At 36.5% G+C, this 12502-nt stretch overlaps 2 protein-coding genes across 4 annotated transcripts in view; one reads left to right on the top strand and one right to left on the bottom strand.

Moving 5' to 3' along the window:
- Positions 1-5492, top strand: part of wipf3 (WAS/WASL interacting protein family member 3) — a 45861-nt gene extending 40369 nt beyond the window's left edge. For both annotated transcript variants that reach the window (XM_028818216.2, XM_051935910.1), the window contains exons 7-8: positions 1001-1102; positions 3770-5492. In XM_028818216.2, the coding sequence (XP_028674049.2) occupies positions 1001-1102; positions 3770-3810 (143 nt within the window). In that variant the 3' untranslated portion in view covers positions 3811-5492. The remainder of the gene's footprint in view (positions 1-1000; positions 1103-3769) is intronic.
- A 1232-nt stretch (positions 5493-6724) lies between these two features.
- Positions 6725-12502, bottom strand: part of LOC114664203 (secernin-1-like) — an 80265-nt gene continuing 74487 nt past the window's right edge. For both annotated transcript variants that reach the window (XM_051935912.1, XM_028818217.2), the window contains exon 9: positions 6725-7893. The gene's annotated coding sequence lies outside the window, so the exon portion shown is untranslated. The remainder of the gene's footprint in view (positions 7894-12502) is intronic.

Here is a 12502-nt window from a genome sequence, read left to right as displayed (position 1 = left end):
CACTAACTTAACATTTTATCTGTATATATTTATTTTCATAAATTCATTATCTTTTACTGATGTAAACCTTAATAGGCAGAATAAACACTCTTAAACACACACGTGGCATCAGATGCTAACTGTACCTTATTTATTGATTCATAATGTCAATCCATTTATTGGGTTGCAAGTTGGTTCAAAATGTGTTTACACACATTGGGTTAAATACCATTTCCTTAATTACTCTGTTATTAGTTTTAATGGGTGTGCTTATTTGCATATAAATTAGGCTGAAAACAATTATCCTCAGCTTTTTGAGTTTAGAATTGCTCCGTTGGTTAGAAAAGTTAAATTACTACAGACACTCTTAGAGTTGCATGAGCCCTGCAATTTCCCATTTGAAAATGCATTGTTTTTCTTGCATGGTGTATTATAGGCAGCAAACCCTACTATTAAGACACTAAATAATTTCCACATTTTAACCAAACTCACAACAAACTAATGAAAAAGAAGTGTTGTACATTTACCAGAAAGTACAAACTGCCTCTTAAAATTAATTTAAATGAGTTTTAAAATTATATACAAAATCATATAATTTTTAGAAGCCCTTCAAAGGCAAGGTTTCCTCTCACTTTCAGAAGACTTCCATGTTCAACCTGTAGCAAGCTGGCATCCTCATTGTTTACTGGTTTGAGCTTGTCTCCTGCTGCTGTCAGGACATCTGCTTCACACTGTAATCCTGTATTGTACTGAGCAGGTTAAGAAACTGGATGGCTTAATGAAGTAGCAAAATTAATATACCGGTACTTATTTAAGGAAGACAAAAAAAAAACATTCTGTAAGACTGACTTTTAATAAAGAAAGGTTGTACTTGGCAGCACAGTGGCTCCAGCTGAAATGTTAGAGTTTGGTTACTTAGGATGATCTAGTTTAGAAGAGGGAAAAGAAATCTGTCACGAAAGACATATTTCATCATATGAAATATTATATTTTAACTTTTCCCACATTTGATTCTTAATAGATGACTTTGAATCAAAGTTCAAATTTCATTCCATGGATGACTTTCCACCTCCAGATGAATTTAAACCATTTCCAAGAATATATCCCAGCAAAGAGTCAAAGGGTAAGTAAGATAAACTGTATGTGTAGCATAATGTACTGTATATACATTTTACAGTAGTTATTTCTGAATGCAAACATCTAAATGTTGAACAGAGCGGGTACTTTGTAGAAGTACTAAATGACTCAATAATTTTCTCCATATTCATATGGGCTTTGTGTGAAGAATTACTCCCTTGAGCCTTTTCTGTTCAAGAATAAAGCAGTTGTCATTAGCTTTCCAGAGTGTGGCCTGTCTGTTATTCCAGAGATGCACTTGGTTGTTCTTTTCTACACGGCTTCTAGTGCCACTATGACTTTTTTGTAGCATGGTAGCCAGAATAGTACACAGTATTCCAGATGCAGTCTTGCCAGTGGCTTACAGAATCTGATACAGCTCCATCTATCTTATATTTATTGTTAATGTTCCTTTTTAAAGATTATATTTAAAATTTCAAAAAGTAGTGTTATATTTCTTATTTGTGATTTCTTAGTATTTATATTTAAACCAACAAAAATAGATTTTTACAAATAGTCTTAACATAATTCATACTTAAAAGAAAATGATTTATAAAAGGATAAAAATAGACATTTATGAAATGAAACTGAAATAGGTGGACCTGAATACTGTTTTTCAGACTGTATTGACACTATGCTTACAGTATGTTTAAAATTTAGCATTGTGCCAAGCTACAAATTGTTACATTGTGTTCATCAACTTATCTAGGCATAGTAAATCATATTTAAGTGCCATGCAGTCAGTCATAAATAGAGTTATCTTAAACAAACTAGTCAATCCACTGAAGTTTAAAATGAGCAGTTTTTCTTGGCTGCGGAGAATTAGTGATTATGACAATAACTGCTACATTTAGGATTTGCCAGCAAAGGATGTTTGTCACTTAGCTTCATCATCCACCAAACTTAACACCAATGATGATGAGTAACACCCAGAATTGCACTAAAAATATTTATCATTAATGTTTTTCTTTTCATTTTCATTGCAGCATCATTAGTAAACCCACATCAAACCATGCACATAAAATTTAGTATTTGTAAAATAAAATATGGTCAACATTAAGAAAAGCTACCATCTTAAAAAAAGGAAATGTTGCTGTCCATTCTCTAACAACGTGCCCAATACATTTATCTCACTTAATTTGAACAGAAGGGCAACACAATCTCTCTTATCTTTGTTGCATTCATAAGGAAGGAAGAACCATCAAATGAAACAATTAAAGCATCCAAGACCAGGCCATGCTTTTCTTCATTATTAAGTAATTAATGAATCAGAATGGTATAATTTACATATATGAGCAGATGCCTACCTAAACAGGACTTGCATGTTGGTACAATGGATCTAAAGTAAAGGAGACAGACTTGTTCATTTTAGTGATGAGTGACAAGCAGCAATGAATAGTGATGTGTGAAATGATACATAACATGGAGTAATATTAACATTTGATAATAAGATAAGTGAAAAACTGTGAAGACCTAGGGTGTACACTGTAGGGACATTTCAGTAATCACTAAACCAACCAAATTTATAGGCAATGGGCAAGCAAATCTCACCAAGGTGTGTCCAAACAGATATTTCCTGCATGTAGTTACATGCTACAGTTAATACTGTCATATGACGGGGTCTGCTTTAAAACTTTTTTAAGGGGTTGCTGTTGCACATAATGTAGCTCTATAAATTGCAAGACACAATTACCCTTTTATTCGCATGGTTTTGTGTTTTTGTCCATTTATGTGTAGTGTTTTCTCCTGACATAACATTTTGTTTTGCTTTTTACTTAGCCTTAAATGTTTAAACATTACTGACTGCACTTGTTACCGTTAACATTTTTCCTGCACACATTTATGACACTTGTTTTTTTCAGTGTGTTTTTGCCATTTGTCAGTGCATTACATACTTTCATTTTTTTTTTTTTGAAAACCAGATCATTACAATGGCAGCTACTCAATCAAACATATTAATAACATAACATAAAAAATAACAAAGAAAATATAATTATTACTATTTAATAATTAAAAATTATTTTTACTTTTAAACCCAATATACCACTTTAATGTAAAAGTGGTATAGGAAACAAACGCATGTTTTCTTGAAGACAGAAAAAGCATAAATAGTAAATCATAAAAAGAATCTCTATAGATTTCTACTACAGTCCAGTTGGAAACTGAATTTTTCATACTGTTATTTTTAATGTTACTGTTGATATTAAAAGGTGAGTCAATATAATACAGCATAATCAAAAGGCATAAGACCATTCTGTGGAAGAAGTTATCTTTCTGATGCAGGTTGTCATTATTCAACAACTAGAACATTGGTTGAATTTTATTTGAGGATACAACATGTGAAATTACATTTTGCAGCATCTGTTGCTACAAATTATTTAGCAAGAAATGCTTAAGCCATAGAAAAGACTTAAGATTTTTTTTATTGTTTTGGCCATATATTTTTTTCCAATTCTACTGTATATTTAAATACACACATTTAAAAATATGTTACTATGGACTAGCTTTAAGGTTTGAGTAGTAGCTCCACTCGTTACTGTCTTTTTTAGAAATAAACACGTGTCTATCATTATAATAACCCATTCTCAGATGAAGGTATGCGATCTCAAAAATTAATACAAAAAGACAAAAAGATGACTATTGTTTCTAACTACTCTTTTCTTTTGTATTTCAGAAAACTCAAAACCGCCTGTCTTAAGGACTCATTTGAGATAAGGAATAGAAAAAGTTCAGAAACCAGACATCCCTGCAGATAAAAGAATTTTGGATTGTTTTAGAGAATACAAAACAAGAAACACAAACTCTGAGACCACTGTGTAAACCATGTGGTTCAGCTTTTAAGGCAGACTACATTTAAAGTGAAGGGCAGTTTTAAAATGATCAGTTTCATTTATATAATACATCAATGTGGCCAAATTGAACTTATAATATATTTATCAATTTAGTGCAACACTGAAATGATATATTGACTTTTATTATAATTATCTACTGACTGCGGTGGGCTGGCGCTCTGCCCGGGGTTTGTTTCCTGCCTTGTGCCCTGTGTTGGCTGGGATTGGCTCCAGCAGACCCCCGTGACCCTGTATTAGGATAAAACGGGTTGGATAATGGATGGATGGATGGATTATCTACTGATAAAGTTGTTAAAAACAGCTGCCTATGTTTGTGAACAATCAAAGGTTCATAGACAGTAAATTCCTGTCCAGATTTATTTGATTTAATTTTGATGTGCTTCTCCTCAATTCTGCCATCTAAATTGTTTTGTTTGAATATAAAAACGAAACATTAAGTAGTGTTTACCTATACCACGTTGAAAGTCATTTTATGTAAAAGTATTAACAGTGTGTAGCACTGCCTGCCTGCCTCTCTGGCCCTTGAATGGTATTTGCTTAGGTAGGCTATGGTGAACAATGCGATGGTGTACTGTCAGACCAGGTGTGTGGCTGTTTCTGCCATCTTGTCTACTTTTGATGTCTGCCTTACACCCTCTGTTCTCAGGATTAGATTTAGATTCCCACGATTTATAGATGGGTGAATAAACTGGATGGCCAGATAATATATTTTGCATATAATAATACTTGTATGAATGAAAAGTATGGCAAGAGATTTTTGTACATAATTTGAAAGAAAGTAAGCTTGCGGAGTTGATCCAAGGTGTTGATCTCAGGTTATGATTCCAATTGTTACCTAAAATATGATTTTAAGATAACACATTTCACAATAATATAAACTCAACCTTCCATCTTAAATAATAAAATGCTTTAAATATTTTAATTGTGTTTGTATCTCAAATGAGTTATACAGAAGGTAATTCACCACACCAATACAGTATGTGGACAGTTACAGGTAGTTTTCACAGCTACACTACATGCTTTGTGATGAGTTCCAAAACATATCAAGGTTCATTAAAAAGGTAAGAGACATTACTGACTCTCACAGTTCAGCAAACAATTGCCACAATCTGATGCTGCTAATCAGTGTAATCTGCTAGAAATGTTTTGTTTTTCTTAAATCTTAACTTCTTGATATAAATTTAAAGGACATATTTGAGGTGAAAGTTTAAAAATCACTAAAATGTAATTACTTCAATTCTTTATGAAGCAGTGATAAACATTCGTAACTTCTTTACAGTATTTTTCCTTAAAAATATTAAACAATTAGTGAAAAGCATACTACATATTTGGAGTAATGCATATTTTGCTCTGTATTCTATGTTTCTGTAAATAGTTTTTTGGGGGGGGGGTATTTATCTGGTGATCTTTATAAAATAATTACTATGATGCTTAAAATTTCAATTTGTTATTGCAAATAAAAACCACTTGTGTTTTCTTGACTGTTTTTTTTCCACTGTTTTTCTGTAATGTTAATTATATAATAAAGACATTTATATTTGGTCAGTTTATTAACTTGAATAAATAAGAAACTTGTCAAAACCACTAAAACAAAAAACATAAGATTTTATTTTCAAGAGTTATTTATTATAGTTTAGTTTGTACTGATGTTTTTGCAGCAAAAAGATTAGTACTTTGGTTTTGTAAAAGATATTTTCAAGTAATATCAAAACAAGTTGTACTCTTTTTGGTTCCCAACTTCTGAAAATGGATACATCCTCTTTATTATGCCTGTATGATACTGAAAACGTTTCTGCAGAATCAGAAAACTTTGAATGATCCTAGCTGAGCCATGAACTTGGACAGCCTATCTACTAGTACAGAAGATTGTAAATGCAAATAAATTTGATGATTTAACTATTATATCAACAGGACAGTGTCATCGAGTGGCATCAAGTGTTACTTAGTAGGCCAAGAAGAATGGTGCCATTTGGATATATAATTTATTTGCAGTTACCATAAAGAATGATAAGATGATACCCACCTTTAAACTAACCATCCTCCTCATCCTCTCTCACCTCCAAATAGTAAGTCACAGTCTTCCATGAGATCATCCGTCCGTCTGTTTAGTCGGCTTTCAGTCTTTTCATTCAGATTCCTGAAGCCTTTTACCACAATTTCAGACATATGGTAAGCTGATGCAGAAGACTACTCACTCACAGAGCAAACCTATCCTGCACACCACTGGACGACCCATAACAAAGCCCACCTGGAAGGCACCACCCTTACTCCAGGACAGCCAGTTAATGTATCAGCCCCACATTTTGTTCTTTCTTTATCATCAAGAGACTGATGTTTCAGTTCCTAGGTTAAGGTAGTTACATTCACTGATCATAGCGCCAGAGACTGGTGATGCAGAATGTCACTGTACTCTTGACAATAGTGACCCTGTAAACACTATAATAAATTGATGTTTGTGTATCTTATAAGAATAATTTACTTGTAATAACAACATTTCTAAGTGACTGCTCAATTTCCTAAATGATTTTCACTACCCTGTTGTCTTAATTGCTTTCTTTAATATTTACATTAGTGACATAAAATACAACAGCTGAACTCTGTAACTCATCTCGTACAATAAACTGTAAATTAGGGCCTAACAGTCATTGCAAAATTAAATTATTTATGAAGCTTTAACGACTGTTTTACAGAAACATACAGATTACAGTAGAATTTACAAGTAAACAAAGTGTCCGACACATTTCTTGTTTTTCTTACAGAGCACCCAAAGGCAAAGATTGGTTTAGGTGTTCATAAGTTTATTTAGCCTTACTGAAGGAAATACAGATGAAACACAACAGATTTGCTTCAATTCAGAATAAGGTGGTTATTAAGCATGTTGATGAATGCCATTATTTTAAGAGACCCAGACAATTAAACCATGACAAGCAGACATAATGAGCAGGTGCCTTGTGCAATGAGAGATAACAGCCATGAAGACGGTGCGTAATTTCACAGACTCTCCAGAAGGCATTTTGTCACATAAGCTCTGCAGAAGCAACACTTCAGTTGATCACACATTCATCGTTATTAGTGGTTTGTAAAGTTAGTGGGAGAATTCCGTTATCTGAGCATTGTGGAAAAAGAGCCATGCTACTCCTGTTGAGGAATTCCACAGCCTTATTAGAACTTGCCTCACGTATCGTATGACTAGCAGAGTGTTGACATTTCTCAAGTTGCCTTTGCCATTTTTACTCTGCTTTCCCTCAGTTCTTTGTTTCACTACCCTACTCTCTTCTATTCATAACATTACACTTGTGTGACTGCAAGCAATAACCCCAAATACGCCATGTACCTCACCAATGTACATTCTATATGTAAAAAAGCAAACACGAGGTAAGAGGCTATGTTCACTATGGTCACTAACATCTTGTTTTAAGTTTCAGAAAGAAAACCTGTGAAGGGGTTACTCCAATGGACCTATACAGTCATGCAGATGTGAATTATTCTTTTTTATTTTCTATTCCCAATTATCTGAATAATAAATTAACAATTTATTTAGTCACCAACATAAAATTATTTAGTTGGAATCTCCATGATCTACAGTATATTCTGTCAATGTGCTGCACTTAACCTTTTTACAGTTGTGTTTTGTTTTATTTTGTTTTCTGTATGAATGAGCAGTGACACTACACGTACTGAACAGTGAAACACACCTCAAGTCTTCCTACATGCACACACTTACCATTCAGCCCATAACTTTTCTTCTAACACAACAAGGAACAGGAACAAATCACAGTCTGATGCAAAAGCAATGGTGAGCTTTTGGTGGGCTTGGCTGAGGAAACTCCAGTCTAAACAGACATGACTGTGTCTCAAAGTCCAGCAAATGCAATGACCACCTCAAACAAGGCTTGGAGGACGAGGAGAAATCATTGTAAAGGCTATCGGTGCTTGTGTCCAGACCCTGAAATGACAAACGATAAGTTACTTTAGCAGACTAACAGGCCAAAACATTCACAGCAGGCTGTTAACCCGTATGACTCTGTAAGATTTGGCGTCTTTGAGCTTGTTAACAGACACAGGATTCTTAAAGGCCAACACAGATTTTTAAAATAAAGAAACTCACTTTGGAGATCCAAGATAATTAAACTTTGTGTCTTCCACATACAATTTGATGTTAGTTATTAGGAAAAGGTCTAAATGATAACAAACCAAAGTCCTGACTCTTGGCGGTTGTAAAAGATCCCCGGGCACCCTTCGAAAAGAGGAGGATGTGCCCGATGTCCTGGCCTAGTTGCCCACCACAGCCTGGTAGTTCTGGCCACCTAATCATCCCTGTCCCTTACTGGCTAACTATCTCTCATCCAGGTGGATGCTTCACATTGGTGGTGGTTGAACTGATCCCAACCCCGTCTATGACTTATTGAGGTGCACTGTGAATGTCTTTGATTTCAACCAAATTTCACAGTGAAGTGGTTTTAAAAGGTGTATTCATGACCCTCTTCACGATCAGACTTTAAAATGAATAGCCCACCCACAGTAGCACATGACTGCAGGTGGTGGCCAAAACTCTTGTTGTCGTCTTTGCATTTTATATCGATAAGCTACTACCATGCGTAAAGGAACCAGCACAGTGGGCAGCTGTGTCTGTCGAGTGAGTTTGGTCACACACACCCACTCATTTCCATGTTGTAAATCCCATTTAGCATTCTGAGGCATTCGTTAACCTCTGTGCAGCCGAGCTCTCTTAATGATGTTTTGAGGGAGAGTTACAGTGGTTACCATACACCAGGCATTTCTGGGGAGCCATATGATTATTATATAAACACAAACACCCCACAAATAGTTTGGGACTCCTTTTTAATGGCAGGCACTATTTACTAGCAACAATTTAATCAGAAACAACCTTAAGCCCTCATCACACTGCAAGTCTTTTCTAGTGATTTTCAGCTGTAGACTTAATTTAAATAATCTTAAGAGAGTTGGGGCGCACTCCCCTGACCACCACTCGAGCAGATGGACACCACCAGTGACATAGCCAGACCAGTTTGTGACCCAGCTTAACAAAATCGAACAGGTCTGACTGTTAAGTCTAACATCATAGGGTCACACGTGTGTATATGTGTGTGTGTGTGTATGTGCGAGAGTTGACAATCAATGAGTGTTAACCCAGAAGTACAAAGCCTGCAATGCAAAAATGAGGAAAAAAAAAAATTTGGTGTTTTAGATCACACAAAAACAAGAAAAGCTGAATGGGAACGTAATTCAGGTCTTCAAAGTCCTCAAAGGCACTGACAAAGTGCATCCAGCAGAATTCTTCCAACTTAAGTGTGCAAATTAACAGGAAGAACATTTTGGAGTGAAGTCAGAAAGCACTTCTTTATACAAAATATTGTGGGAATCTGGAACAAAGTACTGAGGTGTGTAGTTAAAGCAGAAGCCTTGACAACCTTTAAAAAGAACCAGGTTGAGATATTGAGACAGCTTAGCTAAACAAACAAGCCTGGAGGACTGAAAGGTCTCCTCTCATTTGTCAAATTTCTCATGACAGACTGGAAAAGGAAAAAGTCAAGTGGAGACTGTGGCTAAACTCACCATACCTTGAAAACATTTGTGCAGCCACCACTGCTGTCAGGCAGGCCATCCACAGGCTGTCAAAATGTGTCGGCTTGAGATACGGTGAAGTTTAAACTGTGCATGAGAAGTCGGGATGGTGTTGTGTTACGACTCCTAGTCATTTAAGGCCACAAGATCTACCAAACAGGCGTTGATGCTGACATGCTCTCCAACTAAAAGTCATGTTATGTGCAACCAACCTTATAGTTTTGAAAATCTATTACGCCTTGTGTTTTGTGCATGAAAAAGTCTGTGGAATCATCAAAGATTGTCATTAAGTTTAGATAAGCACTTATTTTACCTTTAAAATATCTTGCACAAAGACAGACTTTCTGCATTGCTGACAGCTCCTGACTTATCATCATCACTTTCCTTTCTCTGTTTTGGAACATGTATGGTGGACATGTACAAACACACATATACACTGAATTGAGAAAGTGAAGGTGAGCCACAAACTTGTGAGAGTGCAGCACTGCTCTGTGCAAAATAACGTGGTGGGCTGTGACTGGGCTGCGTAGCACAATATGTATGAAATGGAAACTGTACATGATAAACAAAATGAAAATACAATTTTACAGGGAATGTTAAAGTTAACAGTGCATTCCAGCTGCATTTTCACCTACAAAATAAAATTTCTTCTTTGACTTTATGTACCAATTCAAGAGTCAGGCTCCGTATCAGGCACCATCCGCTTGTACCTGTCTTTGAGGTCCCCAGTCTGCAGACCACCTAGCAAAGTCTACGTAAAACAAAACCCCTTTGCACACGTCTTTGCACTTTGTTTACAGCAAACCCACCTCACAGGATGCCTAGTCCTACTAACAAGGAAGAATTCTTAGTTGGGTTCTTGATGTTTTTGGCACCATTTAATTGTGCTGACACATACTGTCACTAAAATGCTCGACATCTTTGTTGTCACTCGACCTTCTCAACTGCCATCCAGAAAGGAGCAGCACAGAGCGCCACCATCCAAACTATTTGTAGTTTGCAAATTCTACAAACAAATGGCTGCACCGTAGGGTGCTTTCCACACAGCAGGGGCCTCATGTATAACGCTGTCCGTAGAATTCACATTATAACATGGCATACAGACAAAAGCGGAAATGTTCATACGCACAAAAAAATCCAGATGCAAAAATCTGTGCATTCGACAAATTCTTCCGCTACATAAATCCCAATCAGCGTGAAAAGTAACGCACGTGCACGCGCCTGCTGTCCCGCCCCAACTCCTCCCAGAGTTGCGCCTCTTTGAATATGCAAATCAATATAAATAGCCCTTAAGCTCAGCCTTCTGTGAAAGACAATGGCAAAAGCACGGGGGGAAATAGAAGAATTTGGTTTAAACAGTGGTATAAACAACAAAAGGAAGCTGATCGAGTGACAGTGTCAGAGAAAGTCAAACGCTCAAGTTCACAAAGTCGCACAGTGCCTGAAATAAAAAAGAAGTCACATATCAAAGTCACCGTGAAAAGGCGAGTTGTAGCCCACCGTCTGAGTGCCATATGAAAGCTTATTAGGGTACAGAAAAAAAAATAGGCACACAGTGGGAAAAAATCTCGAAATTTCCACTTTAATCACATAGTTTATTTTGTCATTAAAGTAGAACATCATAAACTTCATCTTAAAATCGTTTAATCTACTAGTTTCTCAAATCCCATCTTAACTAAAGTAGCACGTTTAATGCTTTGTTTTGTATGTGATCTTCTATGTGCTCTGTGTGTGTGAATCACTACGTGCTTCCGGGCTTTCTCTTCCTCCGACAGGACACAGAATCCATTACATTCGTAATATTACAGCTCTCTGAATAATTAAAATACTGAAATGTATACGTTATATCATTTTCATGATGATAGGAGTTAAAGCATGTTATTAAACATGGGAATACGGTGGCGTAGTGATTGTTCATGTCTCACGCAAGATGCTTGCTGCGCCATGTAGTTGTAGCAGCACTTTACTGTAGCAGTACTGTCTCTTTCAAACGTACTAACCCCCAATTCCTGTCCTTACTTTTCTATCTCCAAATACCCAATCACCACACAATCAGCTCTGTAATAGACATTAAGCCATCTGTAAGCTTAGAACGCCGATTCTTCAAAACTTTTAAGGAACATTGAAATATCTTCGTAGTATGTGTTTAATTATTCTATCCATCTATCCTTCCAGTGTCACGCCAGCCCCAGCAAGAATACAGCGCAAGGCAGGAACAATACATGAACGGAGCGCCAGATCCTTGCTAGCTCAGCGACACCGTGTCCTCACATGTTTAATTATTAACAATATAGATTATTTAAATGAAGTTAAAGTTTTATCTGTATAATATAATAATCATATTTTGCTGCATTTCATCTTAAAAATGATATCGTTATCATATGTAAATACGCGCTTTATAAAGCGGCTCAGGTTGTGCAGTATTATAACTGTATCGCAAGCTTACAGTGAGGTGATTGTACTTATAAGTTGTGATGGACGGCCGGCAGCTCATCCAGGCTGACACATCCAAGATGCTAGATGGCATCTTCCCTGCAGCATGGAGGTGCCCCGGATTCCCGCAGGGCACCATGGGAGATGGAGTTTGGCTTCACAGCCCTGCTGGGTGCCATGGGTACCATCGTGTGACGCTGCAGGGAGACGCAGGGATTTTTATTTTCCCTATAGCCTGGAAGTACTCCCAAATCACGGGGATGGAAGAACAGAAGTACTGTTCTGAAGGGCTGAAGAAAAATGCAAGTCTTCATTTGACCCTGAAGTGCTATTAAATCACATGGACAGAAGGACAGGAGCACTTCTGGGTCAAGGACTATATAAAGGACTATGGGAGACCCAGTAAGCTGAGTCGGAGTTGGGAGGTTGGGTGACGAAGCTGCTGGGAGTGGATTGATTTATTGGATTGTGATTATTGATTTATTGTTTATTGGGGTGATTGTGGTGTCTACTGTGGCACAATATCGAAAAGAAAT

This window comes from Erpetoichthys calabaricus, chromosome 13 (genome assembly GCF_900747795.2).
Source record: "Erpetoichthys calabaricus chromosome 13, fErpCal1.3, whole genome shotgun sequence".
Classification (NCBI taxonomy): Eukaryota; Metazoa; Chordata; class Cladistia; order Polypteriformes; family Polypteridae; genus Erpetoichthys; species Erpetoichthys calabaricus.
Note: the sequence above shows the minus strand (reverse complement) of the source record. Positions and strands in the feature narration are given on the sequence as shown.